Raw genomic sequence first — 22,386 nt, 5'->3', positions numbered from 1 at the left:
AATCCTGCGGTTATTGGTTAGAGGTAAGAACAGTTCTATTACATCAGGCCGGTTGTGAAAGCGTTTTCATTAAAAACCCCTGTAGTCTCAACAGCGACGCCTGGTGGTGAGATTCAGTGTTATTCGATCAAAGAGCCTGTGAGGGAGATGGTAATTTGTGTATGCAAAAAGCCAAATTAGCATTCAGTTTTTAACAAGCTCCCTCTGTTACTGCAAACTATAGCACTTTGTACTGTTTCACTTCAAACTGAGGTACTGCAAGGAAGCTTTACCATTATCCTCCTGTATTGTCTCTCGGGAATGTCACATGCACTCAAAACTTATAGTAGGTTTGTTGCTGGCCGTTTCTCTCCCCCCATCCCAGGCAGAGCAGAAGCCCGGGGCCCCACATTGACACATGTAAAAGAAGAAAACGACGAGCCTTGATTAACTGTAAATAACTCCCAACGTGTTCTTAAACAGCACCTGGCTCTATTTGCATTTAAATGGGAGGCAGCACTATTACGTTAATGCGTTAACACTCCTTATCGCAACACCATTACGCATAGTTTGGTTAGTAGCTACATATTTTATCTGCTCTGCTCACGGTTCTCTATGTTAACTTGAATATATTTCGAGGTAGATAAAATAAGGACTTTTGAGTAAGTCCTGCCAGCTATTTACGCGCTCTGGTGAAGGCCCTAGGAGAGGCTTACTGGAGGTTTATGTGGGGAAAAGAAGGGAGCCAGACAGGCGACAGCGCTGTCTTGGCCTCAGGGCAGAGGCAGGGAACGAGCAGGCGAGCCAATGAGAAGGAGAAATCCACTCCTCTCTGTCCTGCTCGGCTTGGCTCAGTTCGGCGCGCCCTGTAATTAGGGGCTCTAGTTGGGTTGGGCGCCGCCACGGTGGACAGCCTGGCTGCTGCGTCAAGGGAGTTTGGGAACGCAAGCTTCAGACTGTGTGAGGAGTTTCCAAACAGTGCTGCTTCGGAGCTCAGAGCAAACCCGATCTGAGACGACAACAGCGAGATAAACGCCTGAAAATGAACGGGCAGTCCTCACCTGTCTTCGAGGAGAAGAAGCCCTCCATCCCCGTGGCCGGTGGTTCCATCTCGGCTTCCAAGGATTCCCCGACCATGCCGGAGTCCTCCTCCACAGATATGGGCTTCTATAGCGGTCAGAGCGCGCTCCACGGCTCGCAGGATTTCTACCCGGCACAGCAGCCGTACTCCGCTCAGCACATGAACCCGTACGCATACCACCACTACAGCCTCAACGGAATGGGTCCCGGCGGTGCCTACCCCGTTGGGAAGGCAGAGTACCCTTACCCCCATGCAGCATACAGGGAGCACGGAGCATTCAACAGGGAGGTTCAGCCAAGTCTGCAGGACAGCGGTAAGTTCACCCGTAACGGAAAATTTAAAAAAAAATATGAGCATAAATGTGATAAGCACTGTTGCGTAAGCTGCTCTCCATCTTTGTCAAAGCCACACTGACCACCTGAGGCTGATGTATGGCAAGAGCTCATGTCTCGCCACATGAACCCAATAATTGCGCATGAGTTTTACGCACGAGAAAAAAAAGAAAGTTATTTTTGTTTTTCATTTTTCCACTGCGTCCAACTTTCCACACATCACATTTCATAGATATGTGGAAGCATTCAACGGATTCTCAAATAACTTTCTATTGTTCATCACGAGAAAATGATTAGGCAGGAGCAAAATCCCACACACAATGGTGCTGGGCTCCGGGGAGAGGCGCTGGCTATCACTTTGTTGAGAAATAACCTTGTAACGTGTCTGTGTAAAGAAAGAAAGAAGACTCACAAAGATATTATGAAGAGTAGCTGTTCTTCAACTCTACAAAGTAAAAAAAACAAAACAAAACAACCATGTTCATATGCAGCTGATGGAGTGCTACAGTTTGTGTTACCTTGTTTTAAAAGTCCCAAACGTTTTAAAAAAGGAAAGACAAGTCTATAAAAATCTAAGCTTTAACGTCGATAAACATATCAATGGGAAGCTTGTCTGGGATATCACAAACAATTAAGGCATCAGTGTAGTTTCTATGAGGCAGGATGACGTGATGGGTATATATTCCTCGAAGAAACGGGGATCATCACCGGTGAGCTTCAGTCACTGCGAGCAGAGCCTCGGTGCAAAACGCTCCTGTTTATCATCACTGCTTTGAACCTGATTCAGATCGTATTTTGATAGGGAAATGACGAGCGGGCCGAAGGCCTTTGGATGGGAGCCACGTTCCAGCTCTAATCAGTGACTTTTCAACCTCACCGGTATCAGCAGCGAACGACTCATTTGTTAACACGCAACCGGTTCACAGTGGGCTCAACGTGCTGATCCCGTGTCGGTATTATAGCACAGCAACGTCAACATTTTCAACAACAACCATAAAGGGAGTTCTCTGTAACTTCCCTTTGAGTGCAAAACAAACAAAGAAGAAAGATTTCTCTTTGGGCTCCTTTTTAGAGCTTGGAAGGTGTGCCGGCGCAAACTACAGGGAAAAAACAAGCTTGACAGACTGGTGTACTGTTTTTGGCATTCCAGTTGGGAGTTCACTCCTGGAAACGGCCCCGGGGGACTTTGGCCCACAGCCACGTACATCAGGTGTCACGACTTGTCAGTCAGCCTTGGCCTTTGAATCATTCAACGTGCATGGTTCCTTATCACGCAAAGCCTGTCGCCACGCCCAGAAAAATAAATAAACAAACAAAGGTGCAAATATGTAAACCCTATCATCCGTAACCAAACGATTAATGAATTTGAACACAGCCCAGAAATGTAGACCTTTTTTTAAAGTATAAACTGGTTCTTTAAATACATTTTATTCTCCTTTATAAATCCTTTAAATTCTCTTTCAAAAGTACGGAGTCTAGCACATGACTTTTTAAACAACCACAGTGTGTGGGTTTAATATAGAATATAAAAGTTTAGCATAGAATAACTCCCACTTTGGCTACAAAGCCTGCAAGAAAAACACTGGAGTGGAATGTAATGAGTCTCTTTTGGAACTCTTACACGTGAAAAGCAATTTCAAAATGATGTTTTTAAGCCTATTATAATTAAAATAGCTTGTAAAAAAACTGTCAACATAGACTGCTTTGTAAATAGTTGCCTTTCAGATTCAGGCATGCATGCAGTACTTTACTATTGTTAAAAAGCTGCTTTATTCAATGCACCTGTACAAATCACACACACTGATGATGCAATGGGGATTCATTTAGCATTGATTATTACTACTCACTTGTCGAACACTGCAGACTGGAGGAGCCGAAGATCAATTTGCTGACTTTCTTATTACTAAATAACTCACACTATGTCCTGGACCAGAGCCGCCCAATGTGTTCTTCCAATACAAACAACGAGGGGTTGTATATTTAAAGACAGACCCCCAAAAAAGGATACAAGAATAACAACAGGACAAATGAGCGGCGTTGTATACAGTCAGGCCTCCAGGCTACATGAAAAGCACCTATAAATCTCTGTCTCCCTCCCCAGCTGTGGGAGACACTCAGACCAAAATTATAAGCTCAGAGTGCTGGCGGAATTTCTTTGAAATTTCGGGGTTTGCAGTGGCTCTGGCTATTTTTGTGCTAAAACTTCTCTGCACCAACTGCCCTGTAGTAAAACAATGCAAGTTTAGTTCATTGTATGAGAAACGTAGGCGTGAAAGGGTAATACGTCAGTTAAAATATTGCAGTATTTTTACTTCTTTTTTGTTTTCCCTCGCCGCCACTGCAGTGAAAGAAGAACCAGACGTGGAAGTTAGGCTGGTCAACGGGAAGCCCAAGAAGGTACGCAAGCCCCGGACCATCTACTCCAGCTACCAGCTGGCAGTTCTGCAGAGGAGATTCCAGACAGCCCAGTATCTGGCCCTGCCAGAGCGGGCCGAGCTGGCTGCACAGCTGGGCCTCACACAGACGCAGGTGAGACTTTATGGGTGATAACTTTGCAGTTCAGTCATGACTTGCAGAATTTAAAAGCATCGGAAGTACCGGCCAAGTGGAAGCACGGAAAGGATGTGAAGTGTCCTGTGAAATGGATGCACTGATAGTATTTCACATTCAAATTTGGCTTCCTAAGGTCATTTTATATGTAAGCCAGGGTCTAAACTGAAAAGGCCCTAAAGCAGTGGAACTATCAGAGACGTGAGAAATGAAAGCAGCTGAATGGACAGTGATGCTGGCTTTTTAGCAGCGATGTCAGCTGAATGCAAAGATTCACAGCGCAGAAAGCTGAGGTGTTTGAGGTGTACTCTAAAGTTTCAGAGGTCTCAAAACTTGAAGATAAAGATGCTACAATATATAAAATTTACAAAAAACTGAACTGGAATCACTCCGAAATAAAAATGTGAAATGTATAAAAAAAATCACGCTTTAAAACTCCCCCAGATGAAAATAGAGGAGAACACAAATACACTACACTGAACGTCTGACCTTAACTGTAGGCAGCGCTGCGAGTTGTTGCAGTGTGTCAGTCTGGTTTTTGCTGTCGTAATCTCCGTGCCCTGATGATTTACTAGCAGACGTATTATCTGTGCTTGAGTGATAAAAGACAAAACTTGAGGTGTGAGTTGTTTTATCACAGCTGTTGTAAATCATTGCACTGCGTCATGCTCGGGTAACATTCCCAAGCTTTAAGCAAACACAGACATGAGCACAGTTCCCTTCAGCTTGTAAAAGCATGAAATATGATTTGAAGCATTCACTGACAAATAAAAGAATAATAGGGTTAACAATCTCTTTAAAGTCCACATTAAACAAGAATTAATATGCCTCATTCTTTTTTTAAAGCTTATTTATTGTTTAAAAATTAGCTGCATCAAGATTTATTTGGTAACAGCTGTTGAATAGGTGCGTTTTAGAAATGACTTTGAGATGAGATTAAGGCAATGATACAGACATTTAAGTAAGGCAGTGAGTTTTCAAAAAAATTATATAAATCTGTATTTCTTTAAAATACTGGTTAATGAAATATAACAAACATTATAATAGACTTGGAATACTTTGTCTTGGCCACATAATGGATATAACTCAGTTTTTGCCTCCTCGGCAGCTAAATGCTACATAGCGTTTACTAGCTAGCTGCTAAACTTGTCTGTAATTCATACAATTAAGACAAATTGCCTGAAATTAGATTATTTAAGCTTTTTACTGCATGTTTTGGCTAGAAAGCCTGAGAAAACTCACATTTATGCAGAGAAATTCTACTTGATTAGCAAAACAGTGCTAAAAAGAAAGAAGAAAATAGGTACATTAAAAACTGACGGTAAGCTAACTAGGTGCTGGCTTTAGCTATAGAGTTAGCATAGAAAGTTGAAGGAAGAATAAGTTTATCTTCAAACTCTCCCCATTCTGCTTGTGGCTTAGATTAACACTATAATGCACCCATATCTCTGACTAATCTTACCAGTCAATTATGCGTAATATAGGCAGCTGGTTTTGAAAAATATGAATAGAAATTTCTCACATAAGTTTTCCAGTAGTCACGTGGAAACCGGTCATGGAGGAACAATGTGTATTCCACAACTGTCACAAGGTGCATGCACTTAAAACCACCTTGTGATTGCCTTGGTCATGAGCAGATTACCACAGTCGCCTGTAGTTCTTGTGGAAGATGCCGACTTGTCTGCAAACATTCACTGCTAGTCGATTGGAAATACAAGTTTCAACATCAAAAGTTGAACCTCCCCGCTACAGCAAACACAAAAACGGCTATTGAGGCAAACTTCAATAGCTCTGTTTCTGTCGTAGTTATTTTGATGCTTTTTTTAAAAAGCATAAAATAGATGATTTTGCATGTGAAGGCAAAAATATACGAAATTCTAAGATGGAAAAAATCCAAACCAAGGTGACACCTTTATGGTATCAATCCTAGTGAAATTCCAAACAAGAAGCCAAATAAGGATATTTTACTATTTCAGACTTTATAGTTACAAACTATGCTCAAACTATATAGTTACAATATGTCACACACTAGTGGCCAAAAAACAAATCCTAATATTTAAGTTGCTTCAACATTTTATCTTCTTCCTCTCAGGTCAAAATCTGGTTCCAGAACCGTCGCTCCAAGTTTAAGAAGCTCTACAAGAACGGAGAGTTTCCGCTCGGTGATATTCCTCTTGAACACAGTCCAGACGCCAGTGACTCCATGGCCTGCAACTCTCCTCCATCCCCAGCTGTGTGGGAAAACAACAACAGTAGCAATGGTAACAATAACAGCAGCAACCACAGCAGCGGGAGCGGCAACAACCCAAACGTCAGCAACGGTAGCGTCAAAAATAGTGCAATGCTGGATCCTACCAGTAGGGGGCAGGTTCCCTATCAGCCTCCGGTGGATTCTCCACCTGCCTATATGGGGGAGTACACACACCAGAACTGGTACCAACAGCAGGGTGCACACTTAGGTCTCTCACAGTCAGGCCAAGTGCACCACGCACCACCAACTGCTCCGTCGGCCACACAGAGTATGGGAGCCGTCTACTGATGTAGAAAAATGGACAACATTTTGACTGGAGTCCTGGGCTTCACCTGGGGCTTTTTTTTTTTTTTGGATGATTCTGAGCTGTGCTGTGTGCAGAAACACCTGACAGTGATCATCAAATCCGAGTCATAACTGCAAAAACCCGAAACACATGTTGTCACACAGGCTGCAAATGTGGATTGAAAACAAGTGTCGGCCTCATTTACCCTCCACCGCCCACAAGGTGAACTCACAACACTGTGGGAGACCGGGGTGATTCAAATGGGTTTTTTAGTGCAGAGACTGACATTTATATTCAATATCACTGATAACAGTTCATGTTTTGTTTATAAATATTTGAATTCTGAATATATTTATGCAGAAAAATATAGAAATGCTCAGTATTTCCCTCACACGTTTCTTCTTTCTGTAAGGGGGAGTTAGACAGACTTATTCCACTAAAACTGGTAATACTACTGAAAGTCGCCCATCAAAAGAAAGCCTGCCACACTATTTCAGCGCAGGGCTTGGAATTGATATAGAATAAGAATATGACAGCTTGATGACCATTACACGCATAACATATCAACGCAACAGCGAAACAGAGGAGAATAATTACCAGCATGTAATTTCACATTTGCTGGAATGAAACTTGTTTTCCTCTGTGGAACAACAAAGCGGACTTAGCAACACAAGCAAACAGGTGGTTTTGGTTTGTGTGGAAGTGAAGAGCAAAGCTTGTGCTCTCAGTTTAGAGGTTTGGCTTAGACTAAAAGTGATCCCCCCCTTCAGATAGAGCCGCACCTCTTGTTCCAGTATTTACACCAAGGGTTAGGCAGGTTAACCAGCTGCTGGTTGTAGCTACAAAGTCAGCATCTGAACATGAGTATGAGCAGTGTATTAAACTCACCTCTGGGGGCTAGTGGCTAAAAGCCAGAATAGCTGCTTCTAGCCAATATAGTTAGTTAGAAACAAAGCTAAACTAGCTGAAATATGTTTTAAAAACACTTAAAGATGCTCTTTTAAAAAGTGGCTCATATTCAATCCACCCCATAATTTCAGTGCATGGCATGATGCAGTCTGCCATATTGGTTGTGAAAAATATATAATCCCCATCTGGTTGGCGAATGAGTCCTGGAGGTTGCTTGCAGCCAACGGGTGAAATTGGTCACAAAGGGGGTGTTGCATCAAAAACCACTTTGTAATTGCTCCAATCAAAAGCAGAGTGCCACAGCTGCCTGTAGTTTGCATAGGAGACGTGGACTTGTTTGCAAATCATACATGGGATAAAAGATGAGTCAATTAAAAAAATTAAGACAGAAGAGAAAGTAGCTGGAAGCGCAGAGGAGGAATCGGCAATACTGGTCTCAAAAGTGTCAGTGCAGGTGGCGCTGATCCGAAACATAGTTGTATTTATAAGGAAGCACACATCAGATTATGGCGTAAGTTGCAGTGTAGGGTTTTAAAAAGTTTATAAGAGCATATAAGTAGAACTAATCTAAGTTAAGATAGGCTAAGCTAACTAGCTGCTAACTGTTGCTACACAGTGAACACACATACTTGAGCGGAGTTTGACTCCTCTGCTGGAATCCTCCACTCCCGGTCACAGAATATGCGTTGCATATCCAAAGACAGACATATTATTCAGTTAATCTTTTTTTTAATAATAAATGCCTCCAACAGAGGTTTGGTGCGCAGCTACAAAAAGTTTAAGGGCAGCTGAGCCTGAGCCAAGCTGTAAAAATGCTAATGCTTAAAATACAACCTACAAGTGCCGTAATTCACCACATTGTAGTATAAATTCCCACATCTTTTAAACATCATAGCCCGGCCTTTCTTTAAATCTTAAACCGAGATAACCCTGATTATATCACTTTAGTTATTTCCTCACACTTTTAAAGCCTTTTGGTGTTTTCGCTAGCTCAGTAATACTTTTTTTATTTTAAAAAACAAAGCAAAACAAAATCCCCTGGCCTTTCACTTCCTAGCAAGTTGGTGCTAAAATATTTTTAAAAACAAGCTGTTTATAATCTTTCAGAAGTGTGCTGTGCTCAGGTTTTTTATTTATAGTGTCAAGTGTAGATATGAAGTAGCACAACAGTTTGTGCCTTTGGAGCTTTTTTTTCTGTAAAGTTGAAAAAGCAAACCGAAAATAAAATGTACTATTTTGTGTATTTCAATCTGCTGCTGGTGTTTTCATTTCTACCCGTGTTTACGCGTGAATACACCAAACACACAAAGGCGTAGTGCTGACGGTGCGCTCTTGGTGTGCCTCTCGGAGTGAGTCAGACAGCAGATCCAGGTTGCGCCCATCTATATATTTTACACACACAAACAGGCAGGGTGCGTGTAAAGGAGGCTGTGGGAGGTGACAGCGCAGCAGACACTCTGGAGTCTCTGGATGCTAATAACACACCGCTGACACTGAGAGAGACGGGTGTACGCCGCTTTCATGTGGCACACACTTGAAAAGGGGAGGAGAAATGTTTGTGTGGCAGAGTTAGTGTGTGTGTGTGTGTCTGTGACAAACAAGCTACACTTAACCAACCAAACCCATGGGTTAGCTAACAAAAAGAGGGTGTGACAAGGAAGAAGAACACAGACTTGCATGCTTTCAAACAATGTTACTAGGAAGAGTGAAAACATGACATTGTGTCTTTGTCTGAAATACCACGACATTAAAAGGAATGGCAAGGAAAGTTATGCAGAGCAATGTAACCTCCCACGAAATAAAATAATCTTCCTCCATTGTTCAACACCATTAGTTCAAATGCATTTCTAGATTTTATGATGCCTGTCTTGCATTCTGTTGTGCTCAGCATTGGCATCTTCATATTTCTGCACTCCTTCCTGGTTACCAAATGCTTAGATTTTACTACTTCTAAAGTCACATGGAGGAAAATGTTAGAACTATTCTTATAGTCTAAAACAGCTCAGTATACATAAAGCCTCAACATATACATTAGGAGCAACTGTGACTACATAATTTCCTCTGGGATTGATAAAGTATTAAAGCAAGACTGGCGACCTGTCCAGGGCGTACCCCGCCTCTCACCCTATGACAGCTGGGATAGGCTCCAGCGCCCCCCGCGACCCTGAAAAGGATAAGCGGAAGCGAATGGATGGATTAATAAAGTATTCTGACTCTGATTTATCACTAGCACCAAGTGCATTCATCAGGACCTGAAGTGGGAGCCCACCATCACCTCCGTCATTAAGAAAGCCCAGCAGAGGATGTACTTCCTGAGGCAGCTGAAGAAATTCAACCTGCCAACACGGACGATGATGCAATTCTACACTGCAATCATCGAGTCCATCCTCACCTCCTCCATCACCATGTGGTACGCTGGAGCCACTATCAGGGACAAACAGAGACTGCAGCGTGTTGTGCGCTCTGCTGAGAAGGTGATTGGCTGCAGACTCCCATCTCTGCAGGACCTGTACAGCTCCAGGACACTGGGGCGTGCAGCTCGGATCACAGCTGACCCTTCTCACCCTGGACACAGTCTGTTTGACCTGCTCCCCTCAGGCAGGAGGCTCCGGTCCATTTGCACCAGAACCTCTCGCCATAAGAACAGTTTCTTCCCCTCTGCTGTCGGACACATGAACAATAACCATATGACTGTTCCCACCACTAACACATGACCCTACACTGCGTTCACTGCATCATTCCATGTTTGGCACTGATCACCACCTGCACTCATGTATATATCATGTATATATCTATCCACTTAGCACCTTTAATTCTTATTCTTATTTTTATTTTAATGTCTATTTTAGTGTAATTTATGACAGTATGTTTGCACTGAAGCACCGCAGCAATTTCCTGATGTTGTAAACCTGCTCAACATTTGGCAATAAAACCTTTCTGATTCTGATTCTGCATACAGGCCAACCTAACCAAATACAAAAAGTGCTGACTGAAGTAACACACTGAATATATCTGTGGGCTTACAGTTTTGTGTGTGTGTGCATGTGCTTTTAAGTATGGAAGCCCATTTCTGCCACAAAAAAACCCTATCCATAACTCGAAATTTCGAGTTAGCTCTGCCAATCTGTAATCTACGTAAATGACGTCATTTTCTTGTTACCCGGAAGGATATGGTGCAGAGGAATGCACACTCAAAACCAGACTGCAACAAACTGACGCTTTCGAGAGTACGTGGCTGATAGTAACGCCATGTGATTCAGCTAATAACACAAGGATTTCATCATTTGTGAAGCCTCACTGAAAATACTCAGCAATCTGTGCATTCATGACTGGCTGTGATACTGGTAGCTTAGCTGTAGCATTTGTAGCTGAGGGCTTCAGCTTCCGGGTAACAAGGAAATGATCTCATTCACTGATTGGAAGCGCTAACTCGAAATTTTGAGTTATGGATACTTTTTTTTCGTGTGTGGCAGAAACGCTCTTCCATAATTATGCCATGTTTAACACATCCCAACGAGTATGTTGTATGTCATTGCTATGTGGATGCTAATCCTGGACACTAAGTCACAGGCTCGTGTCAGCAGTTTTTGGTTATTCTCAATGCTCAAAAACCGCTAATCTGCCCTTCTGTACTTGCTGTTTGTTCTCTAATGTGAACCATTCAAATTTCATGCATTTTATCACATCTTCATGTAAACATATCATAAATGACGCCTGAATTGCTGTAAAGCAACACTGAAAGCTCAAAAACTTGGATCAGGCATTCCTTTGGCCAATAACGTTTGTTTTCAAGATTTTATCTAAGAAATCTCATACCTTGCTAAGGCAGAGGAAAATGTGAGAACTATACTTAGATGTCTACATTTGCTTGACACGTTCCCCTGAATCCATAAGTGTGCAGGGTGTGGACCCTAAACCATAAATCCACTAAAACACCTTCCTGTGCTGAGCCCTCGGCTTCCAGGTGTCAGGTAGGAATGTACCTGAACATCACAGGGAGACAGACAGTAAGGGCAAACAGAGACTTGTAGCGACCTGTGACTGGTACTCCATTGTGGGTTTTTGCCTGACAGATTACAGTTTTAACAAATAATCTTCAGCTTATATTCATGCAACCAAAGACAACCATGCCAAGTTATGACTCTTTTTTTTTGTCATGAATGAGTTTTACAAGCATGTTCACTCACTTGGAGAAAATGAACATCTTATTATATTAATGTGAAAAAGTTGCGCAGTGTGTTTGGAGGGTTAGCCGAGGTGGCAGTTAAAAAAATTCTTTAACATTTGCAGGAGGGCTGAAAGGGTGAGATGAGGTGAGAAGAGGTGACGGCATAACCTGATGCAAGCCAAGTTGAAAAAATCCGCAGCAGAAGAAAGGTTTATGACAGCTTCTTGACAGACTGGAAGCTGACATTACTTTCCTTTCCCTGCCTCGAGGTGTAATGTGTGTGCTGACCTTGGAAAAATATGTGATTTTGAAATCTGATACTAAAGCCACCATCTTTATTCCGTCTGTGTCCATTTTGAGATATTGCCTTTTATGTTACAACAAAAATAAAATACACGACAAACCAAATAATAACAGAGGGATGTTCTTTTCTGAAGAATGCACTTGCTGAAGAGTCAGTTGACCCATTTGGGGGGGGCGATCGTGGCTCAAGAGTTGGGAGTTCGCCAACAGGAAGGTTGCCGGTTCGAGCCCCGGAGTCTCGGTCGTTGTGTCCTTGGGCAAGACACTTCACCTACTGCCTACTGGTGTTGGCCAGAGGGGCCGATGGCGCGATATGGCAGCCTCGCTTCTGTCAGTCTGCCCCAGGGCAGCTGTGGCTACAACTGTAGCTGCCTCCACCCGTGTGTGAATGGGTGGATGACTGGGTGTGTAAAGCGCTTTGGGGTCCCTAGGGGAGACTAGTAAAAGCGCTATACAAATACAGGCCATTTACCATTTGAGCCCATCAATTTGTTTAAGCCAATTCAATTTCATTTATATGGCACCAGTTTATATTATAAGCACAAATCCAGTAATATTATAGACAGAACTATCACACCATCCCCTATAAGCAAGGACAAACAGGAAGGAACATACTATAAGTGCAATTTATGTCTCTCAGTAATAACATAATGTAAACAAATGGGTGCTACAGATAATGCCTAATAATCAAAGCTACATGTATCTGCGTATTTCTATAGTAACTAACTGCTTGTGGTTAACAGCTCACGATTTTGCAAGGAGCAAATCACAACAACAGTTGCCTCGAGGCACTTTATATTGTAAGGTTAAGACCCTACAATAATACAAACAAACAGAACAGCAGCAACAGCAAGAAAGTCCTCGGTTTGAATCTGCTAGCCAGCCTGAGTATACATGTTCTCCGTGCCAGTTTGGCTTCCAACAGGTTTTTCCTCCCGCATTACAAAGACATGTTTGTTAGTGTTGTTAATGAATATTAATTGAATGCGACTGTGAGAGTGTGTGGTTGCCTCTTTGTGCTAGCTTTCTGATGGACTTGGGTGAAATTCCTTGAAATAGGATAGGCTGACTTGCTCATGTGCCCAGATAACTATAAGTTTTGGAATTTTGATATGGGCCAATGTATTTGGAGGAAAAAAGTGGATAAAACAGTTCTATAAAAATAGGAAACCAATTTGGTTTCCTATTTTTCATGACCAAAACTAATACTGGTTATTTTGGATCCAAAAAATGCATTTAGACTGAAATAAAATGTGTACACTGTATGACAGTTTGCCCATACCTTTACCCAAGCGAGCCTTATTCCAGTGTATGTCACTCAAACAAAGCATATTTGTATTTGGTGTTGTTGTAACACTGCTTCTTGGCAGTAAGGCTTATACTGTTGGAAAGCCTGTTTTAACACTTACTTGCTGCCACATTTGTAACGAAAATGCATTTTTGTGGGTTGAGCAGCAGAGTTGATTATGTGGGTTGCGCCCATGAAAAACTTGTCAAATCTTTTCTTTCGGTGCCAGACAGGTTATTCTGCTACTGACTTGTTTGTTTTTTGTTTACTGGATTAGATGATTTAAGTCTGAAGAAACAAGACATACTGGCTATTTAACAATTTATTCATTTAACAAACAGGGGCTTCAGGAGCAAGCATTATTATCTTGGAGATCAGAGTTTGGTTGCGAACTGTGTTAATATGCCACTGGTTGCAGAATCTCATCTTAATATCTCTGTGCATTGAGATTGCCACAATAATGACAAGTCTGTCTTTCTAATGAGGGAGATGCTCTGCCACACCATCATGTAGCCTCCACCAAAAGCCGTTACCCTATTGGTGCTGCCATCTCCACATCTTCTGCGCTGAGAACTGCCTTAGGCTAAATCTGACCTCAACACTGAGCATAAAGTTCTTCCACATGTTTAGGTTCTAGTGCGCATGTTGGGCCTAATGGTAAAGGGCAGTCATGACAGGCCAGGGATTTGCTGTGTGCATCCTGTTCCAGATTGTCTGGATAAAGGCCGTATAGTCCTGTAAACCTTGTAGAACACTGCATACAGTACAGAGGAAACGGTCTTCTTGTGGTGTCAGCTCCTGGGGATCTTAACTTTGCAGCTTGTCTTTGACATTCGATTATATGAAACTTGGCCTTCAATTTGGTGATGGTACTAGGGCTCACTCTAAAGAATGTTGTTATTGGTTTTGTGGAACTTGTGCAGCTTGAAGTCAACCTGTGGCATGTCTCCTACTCCCTATGGTGTGCTTTGAGCAGACGCAAGTTCAAAACAAGAGTCAGAATAAGCTGTTTGGTCCAAGTCGTTCATTGGGGCTACCCACATGCTCAACTCTGCTACTCAACCCACTAATGCATTTTTTTTGTATAAATGTGGCACCATTTAAGGGGAAATAAAAAGGCATTCCAATAGTATAAGAATTATTGCTAAGAAGTATTGTTACAACAAAGAAAATATCAACCAAACAGAATTACCTTAGTTTTTGTGCTATGTTATTTTTGGGACATTTTTAATATAAATTCAAAGATATGTACTTCACCAGTGAAATCAGAAAAAAGGGATTCTTAGTTCCAAGTATTGCATATCTGTTGATATATCTCATAAATTGCATTATTATTATTTTTTACTATGTTTCTGTAATGAATATGCACTTAGAATGCAAACAGTAGAAATGGCCAGTGCAGGGTTTTACATTGGTTGATTGTGCATTGACCTATTGGTAATTTCTCCAAAAGGTGGAAAGGTAATTATCATAAACAAACACCTATGCACTTAACATTTTACTCGTAACTGTTAATTCACGGCTGTTCAATGTGATAGAAAGAGGTGGATTATTGACTCTATTGTGTTTGGGAGTTCCTGTCACTGTCTAAGCTAGTGTTGCTTTTGTCTGAGCATATTGTTGTAGCTATTCTGTAGTATTTGCATTCCAATTAGCCATTGAAAGGTTTATAGTGCTTAGAACTTAATTTCATCAGTTTGAAAAGTCAGTTAATGTGTCAGCTAAAATATATAAGTTAAAAAGATCTATTTAGTTCATGTTACATGTAATGATGAAAGTAATGTCACTCAGACCCAAGTTGACTCTAGTGGACGCGGAAAGTAAAATGTAGACTTGGTAGCAATGACTATAACTCGAAGTGAGCACAGACAAATGTAGTCGAGAGCTTTGTCTTCTCTTTATTCATTTCCCGTCATTTTTTTGTTTTTGTTATGTCACCGTTTAAGGTCACAGCACATTAAACAATTAAATTTCCCATCTAACCCCTTCCAGCCTGTCTTCATTGTGTATCCTGCACTGTAAATACATTGTCCTTATGTAACTGATTTTAGTGTCTGTAATTGTATTATTTTATCTGTACATTTTGCCACATCCTGAGCAGTATAGTAAGTAAAGTATATAACACTAATGGTTACCATCAGACCTTAATTTAGTAGAATTTGTGGTCATTATTTCAATAATTTTATGTTTAGAAATGTAATCCTTGTGTATATGAAAGGAATTTTTTAGTGGTTGTCTGGCAAAGAACAGTTGACACTACATTATTGATACAGGAAATGTAGGAGATGATTGAAACCCCTGGATGACGCGATCGTCTGGTATCGGTCGATATCATTGTGCATCAGTGTCAGGCTTATGCATTAGCGCATTACAGAAACCTTGAGATGTGCACACACACACACGAAGCCACATTCTCATACACTTGGGCAAAAACAACCAAGGTTCTGCAGTATCTCCGTTGCACTTAAAATCTAAGCATGCATGTGTTTCTGCACTGCATGGGTCAACTTTAACAAGCAAATAAAAAGTGACCCCTGCTGCTTATTACTTGTTTTAATTAATGTGTTTTTTTCCTCATCTCGCTCCCTCAATATGTCTCATTCATGAATCCCCCTCTTTATTTGCTTTCTACTCTCTAAGGGGTCACATGCTGTCATCTGCCCAGTAGCAAGTTGTGAAGGCTTTAGTTTTATAGTTTTTACTTTTTAGTCCTCACGCAAGAAGGAAAATTTCTCCCCTTTATTTCCTATTCATCCTGCACATGCCTGATGTCTTCTTATACCATAATGTACTGTGGAATACCATGTTGTGAATGTATATGAATATTTGGATGGGAAATTACTTAAATATAAAAAAAAGTTGATGATAAAAAGACTTGATAACAAGTCCAGATAACTTAGTAAGTTGCTTGTTAGGCCTTTAGCATCCAGCTAGGAAGTAGCAGTTTATCTAACTTGCTGCTGGCCCATCTGCTTATTTATGGTTCACTCGGTTACAATATTTTGTAGCCACACAAATGGCTGGTGCTAGTTATTAGCTAGGTGAGTCATATATATCCATTAGTAGATATCTTAAGTTCCAACATTTAAGCTTGTGAGAGGACAAGCATACTGAGAATTTAATTGGTTCTTGCAGTACTGATTGTTTTCTGTTCATTCACTGTAAGGTTGTGCTTTACAAGTATTTGCATTCTATATTTATATTGCATCAAAGTCCACAATATACATGGAAAAATGAACTCACCTAAGTATATTATGTAGTAATCTGCCTATTAGGTTTAATTACTCATGTCAGAATTGCAAATCATTCTAGCTCAATTTAACTCAGAGTATACAGAGTATGTATCTTTTTTCATCTTTAAAAATTGTCCTCCCAGGTCTTGGCAATCAGGGGACAGAAAATAATTATTCTAAATAAAATCAAAAATATCAGAGGCTCCTCTCGTTTCCCCCAAAACATACTTTCTGCTCGGCTTCTAAACAGAGTGTAAAGGTACAGAAGAGGATTAGGGCCACTGGGGAAAAAATTGCCGTTTTTTTAAAATCAAGAATTCCAAGATAAAAGAAAAAGCTTTTTTTTCCTTTTTCCAGTGCCCCGAATCCCCTTCTGTATAAATGTCTTTACACACCAGACGCCCTAAAATTCTTTTTCAGACTCATTTGTTCTTACTGTTCCAGTTCACTGGACAAATTTGCAGCATTAATTTTTTTTTAACCAAGTTCAATTGTTTATTTTTTGAGGTTCCAAATGAACTGATTTGACCAGTCAGACAACCGCATTTGGCAACAAGTGCATTTGTAGCTCAACACATCCTCCAGTACTGAATATACAATGAAATGGAAATAATAAGATACACAGACACACAGCCAGATGCTGCTTTGGGTCAATCGGATCTCTGCAATGATTTCTCTGCCTCCTTAGGTGTGGTCCAGACTCTGCCAACAAGAGCTCAAACTGCCTCACTGACATCCGGAAATATGTATGAAATCGATTGTGATACAACTTCAACTCCAGGATCAAACTATGAACTTCTCCCTTTATTGTGGGTATTTTTCAGTTTTCTAAATGAGCAAGGAGGAAACAAAGAATGTCTTTAGGTGTTCCTCCTCCTTTTTTTCTCCCTGAAGAGTGTATTGAGTTTATGTTGGTCTGGACCTGTGTAAGATTACCGTCCTCAGCCCTCCTTTCCTTATAAATGTGACATACCACATTGTAGCTGAAAGTGCTCAGTCATTTAGTCATACAGAAGGTTTGAATCCTCTTGTGTACTGACTGTATTCAAAAACAATGTGAACATACTTTTTAAACATAATCCTCAAAGTTTTGTCTGTTATTAAGGGAATAAGAAAAGGACTTTAGGAAATATCAGAAATGCTCCTGTGTTTCGGGCTCTGTGTTTTATCAACAGCAGCTGGCAGGCTAAGCCTGGAGGCTTGGAGAATAAAAGGCAAAGTCAGCACACAGGATCTGTACCTACATGTTATGAGCAGATAGCAGTTGTTAGTGGTATTGAGGAGTTAGGAAAACAGCAGCATCTCACTGGACCCAAGTGATATTTGCAGGTATGTGGAAGCAAGGCTTCACATGCAGTGCAGGGAATAGACTAGAATTACCAAAGTGAAACTAAGGGGCATTTTAATTAAAATAATTCAAAGAGTGTATATAAAGATCAATCTTAGTCCTTAAAGTCATCATCATCCCCTCAAAAGTGTTCTCTTAATCAACAACCATCATATCCGCATATCTAAATGGCTGAATAGGTCTCCCTCCAGTGACTTCCAACATACTAAATGAGTGTTTGTAGAAATGACACAAAGTTCAGGGACATCTATTTGGCCACAAATGGTAAAGATCTTTACCACAAACAGCAACATGACTATGAAGTATTACGCTAACTGTCCATTGTTGCAGTCCCAGCAATGAGACAAGCATGGCTATGCTCAGAGCTCTTAATGATTGCACTTTTCTTAAAAAGTCAAGGAAAGGCATCCAGCAAACAATCAGGTATTTTTCGTCATGCTAGCATAATGTTTGTTTTGGAACAAATTTTCAACGTGACTTATAAATACATCTTTATTCAGTCAAAATGTTTTTTGGGTTCGTGCTTGCAAACTTTGACGCAAACCTAAATCACCTTTTTGTTAAAAGGTTTTTGGAAAAACAGTGTTGGAAACGCATAACAAACAAATGACTTTTACCCAGGAAACTGGGATTTGTACCTTATACATGACCATTATTTTAGAGTTAGCTAGCTGATTCATTAGGAGATATGATCAGTAGTAGTGACAGCAGCTCAATATAACCACTTCAGTAAATCTGGCTAGTCTCATGTTCAAGTTGATCTTCTCAGGTATATCCACACAGCTTCCACATAGCTGTTTGTTTTTTAGATCACTTGTTGGTAGTCCCCTTTAAACAGTTTCAAACACACCCAATTTCATGAGGAGAATTATTCAGTATAAGAACTATGTCTTCAGCTGTGACTAAGCAGTTTTTTGCCATTTTTAATTAAAAAGTGCAGCGTTTCGTAGTTTGAAGGCAGCACACCAGATGAGCAGCTAAACCAGAAGAATGCTTCTCCTGTTCTTTTATCCAGCATTCATGAGGTTTTGCACCATGACATCATTCCCCAGGGATACTGTTAATGGAGAGATCTATCGATGGAGAGATCTATCTATCGACATTCTGAGGAAACAATGAAGACCGAGTTGAAGGAGCATAGTTTTGCTATACTGTACTGGTGCAGGGGGACACAATAGAACTTCAGAGGCCCAAAAACAACAGCTGATTAAAGGCAGAGATTAAAGGCATACAAGGCGAAGATGATGGCCAAATTTAAATCAGGTAAGGCATTTGATAAATACAGAGCATTTCTAATTTTTGTAAACACAGACTTCTCTTCCATTTTTTTGGTTACCATGGTGAACTAATAAATGACTGGTTGCCTGAGGATGAGTGGGTTTTATCGACATCTGGTCTTTTTAAGCCCCTAAAGCAATCAACTGAAACAGACTCTTTTTGAAAAATGTGAATGGTTGTTTATGTGTGTCACGTGGAATGATACTTTTCTTTGTTCCCTGATTGCTAAGAACTGAGAGACCAATTTAATCAAAACAAAAATTAAAAAACTACATTTTGATTGCCAGAGGTGAGAGTTAGTGTTGGAGTTGTCACACTTGATGAATTGGTCCTCGGAGGGTTAAAGGTCTCTGCTCCCACCCTGCTCTATCTGCTATTGTGTATGTGTGGCCCTTTGGTTCGCTCTCAGTTTTTCTTGCCTCCTTCATTTGCCAACACTTCAGCAGACACCGTTATGTTGCCATGGTTCCTCAGCCTCCAGGAGGCTTCCGTCAGTTCATTAGGACAATCCGACATGTCTGAAGTATTCCATAAAACTCTATGGTGTGAACTCTGCCAGGGGCAACAGGATGCTGCTCTTGGTAGCAGATTAAATCAATTGAGGTCTCCTAAAAATTTCCAGTGCGGGCTTTCTTTTGTTCCAACGGCTGTTTGATGGTTGGGAGAAAACTACACAAGAAAATGCTTGTAACTTACACTCCTCTTCCATACGAATCGAGGGCTTTTAATGTAAATAAGTCCATTAGACTTCTGGCGTGAACAATGCATAATGCTCAGGTACTCATCTAATATGTGTTTACTGTGAAAAAGACAGCAGTCAACTGTCTTGATTTAAGAGGAAGAGGAAGAAAATTGTCCAGTGGTGTAAAATAATTTACTGTTGCAGTTAAATCGCTTCCTGAAAAATCAAGCCCCTTCATGCTCAGGTGCAAATGACTCCTTTCTCTGCTTCTTCATTTAATGGCACGAAGGGTGCAGTGTCATTAATAACGGATTATATTTTCCTGTCCCAACCCAAAATTACACATTTAGAAGCACTATACGAATGATTTCAAGCGTTTGTTATTATCAACCTTAACTCTTTATATGATGTGATATAAACAGATGGTTTACACTGGACGACTCAGTTTAATTCATTTTAATGATTTGAAAGTATTTCTATTGCCTCATTTCACAACAATGGCACTTCACTGTGTTTTCTACTGTAAAGTAAAGACCCTGGGATATTCTATGGTCTGATGACAGTCTGTGAGGAACAGTAGAAAGGAAGAGCACAGCTCAATAGGCAGTTTGAATGTGAGGGGGAAAGAGGACAGGATAAAAAAAAAACAGTGGTGGCCTCCATTATGCCACCTTGGCACAACTTTAAATTTCACAGCTAATGTGTCATTTGAACAGAATCTTTGGTTTACATGATAAAAGAAACGAGTAATTTTCTTCTCTACACTATTTATAAAATCACGTTTAAAACACCGGTCAATCTGAAGAACAATCTTCCTCTGAAGCCGCTGGTCTCACCGTGAGAGACCACAGCATTCAGCTTAACTGGACTTTCACCTTATATAAATGCATAAATGTTAGTTTTAGAAGCAAAGTATTGTTATTGTGTGTCATTAATAAAAACAAAAACAATGTCATATTGTTAAAAATCTAGAGAGAAGAATAATGAAGTTCTTTGAAAATGATTTTACATTCACAAACTGTCATGAATCGCTGTGCGGCAGGCAGGAGTTGGACCCAAAATGCAGGCGCTCAGGCACGAGGTTTAAACACAAAGAACTCAGCTTTATTCGCTGGCAGGACAAAGTCATACAAAGCAAACTAACCCACAGGGAGATCCACACAGCATGAGGGACGACACGACACTGACTCAGAGAAACACAGGGTTTAAATACACTGGGAAGTAACGAGGGGAATGAGACACAGAAGGAGGGCACAGCTGGGAGAAATCAGGACTGACGAGACAAGCAAAGCAGGACACATTCACATAAGACACGGACCATCAAAGTAAAACAGGAAGTATCACACAGAGACGCGAACTTGACACAGTGGAGACAGCAACTAAGAAACAGAGACATAAACCATAAGGCAGAGGACTCTAAGAACCGAAAGACACAGAGGGAAATACTCAGCTGGGAACACAAGAGACTAGACTAGAGGGAGTAACAAAAGACCAACCATGAGAACATAATGCACAATGCAGAGTGACAGAAAACAAGAAACTCAAACATGCAAAGGCACACAATTACACAGAACAGAGGGGACACAGAGAGACATGAAGGGCAAGGGATCAAAACTAGAAGCCATAGAATAAATCACACACAAGTACAATAATCACAAAGAACTAAAAACGCTGGGTCAGGAGACCCAGGACCGTGACACAAACGTTTTTATTTATGTTTTTAATTTTGAGGTAAAAATTGAATGTAATGCATTTTACAATAAAGCTGTAACATGACAAAATGTGGAAGAAGTGAAGCGCTGTGAATACTTTGTGGATGTAGTTGCCTCTTCCTGACATGTCTTCCTGTTAATAAAAGGGAGTTCTTCTTTCCCACCATCACCAAGTGATCACAGAGGACTGAGAGCTGATTGGAGTTTTCCTACTATAATAATGTTGGCTCTTTACTATAAAACCGTTGAGAGGATTGTTGTTGTGAACAGGCATTTCATACAGTAAATAAACTTGCACTGGATTGAGTTTCACCAATTACTATATTACAACAATGGAATGTACTACCTTATAATGCCCCTTCCTGACTTCTTGTTTTTTTGCATATTGTTTGCAAAAACATTTTTAGTATTTGACAAAAATAATGTACAGATAAAAAGATAGTAAACACAAAATACCATTTTTAAGTGATAATTTAATTTATGAAAGGATAAAACCGTACCTGGCCTTACTGTATGAAAAAAAAAGTAATTGCCCCTTAAATGTAATAACTGCTTGTGACATCCTTGGCGCCAAAAACTGCAATCAAGTGCTTGCGGTAACTGGCAAGGAGTCACATCTCTGTGGAGGAATTTTGGTCCTCTCTTTCTTAATTCAACCACACTGGTTTTTTTTTATTTTTATCATGAACAGCCTGTTTAAGGTTATAACATCAAAGCATCTCAATCTAATTTAAGTCCCAACTTTGACAACCAATCAGAGGTGGACTTACTGGTTTGTTTCAGATCAATATCCTGCTGCATAACCTGCGTGCACTTCAGTTTCAGGGCACAAACTGATGGTCGGACATTTTTCTTCAGGGTTTCTGCTACACAGCAGAATTCATAGTTCCATCAATTACGGAAAGTCATCCAGGCACTAAAGCAGCGAAGCAGCTCGAGACCATCACACTACCACCACCATGCTGACTGTTGCAATGATGTTTTTT

General features: G+C 40.6%; 1 protein-coding gene across 1 annotated transcript; it reads left to right on the top strand.

Moving 5' to 3' along the window:
* Positions 1-549: 549 nt before the first annotated feature.
* LOC147331748 (homeobox protein Dlx3b-like) lies at positions 550-8,637 on the top strand. The gene is made up of 3 exons (XM_086287955.1): positions 550-1,373; positions 3,737-3,921; positions 6,035-8,637. Exons 1-3 carry the CDS (start codon positions 1,022-1,024, stop codon positions 6,479-6,481), a joined length of 984 nt encoding a protein of 327 aa, XP_086144081.1. The 5' UTR covers positions 550-1,021; the 3' UTR covers positions 6,482-8,637.
* Positions 8,638-22,386: the final 13,749 nt, after the last annotated feature.

The sequence above is a fragment of the Aulonocara sp. 'chitande type north' Nkhata Bay genome, linkage group LG4 (genome assembly GCF_057382095.1).
Source record: "Aulonocara sp. 'chitande type north' Nkhata Bay isolate Kocher_YH1m ecotype deep benthic linkage group LG4, A_spYH_male_GT1.1, whole genome shotgun sequence".
In the NCBI taxonomy this organism is placed as follows: domain Eukaryota; kingdom Metazoa; phylum Chordata; class Actinopteri; order Cichliformes; family Cichlidae; genus Aulonocara; species Aulonocara sp. 'chitande type north' Nkhata Bay.
Note: the sequence above shows the minus strand (reverse complement) of the source record. Positions and strands in the feature narration are given on the sequence as shown.

Bases quoted from the DNA above. Each gene is read 5' to 3' on its own strand.
- LOC147331748 (XM_086287955.1), top strand. From the start codon at position 1,022: ATGAACGGGCAGTCCTCACCTGTCTTCGAGGAGAAGAAGCCCTCCATC. The intron at 1,374-3,736 runs GTAAGTTCACCC...CCGCCACTGCAG, and splicing joins GCCAAGTCTGCAGGACAGCG to TGAAAGAAGAACCAGACGTG. The intron at 3,922-6,034 runs GTGAGACTTTAT...TCTTCCTCTCAG, and splicing joins TGGGCCTCACACAGACGCAG to GTCAAAATCTGGTTCCAGAA.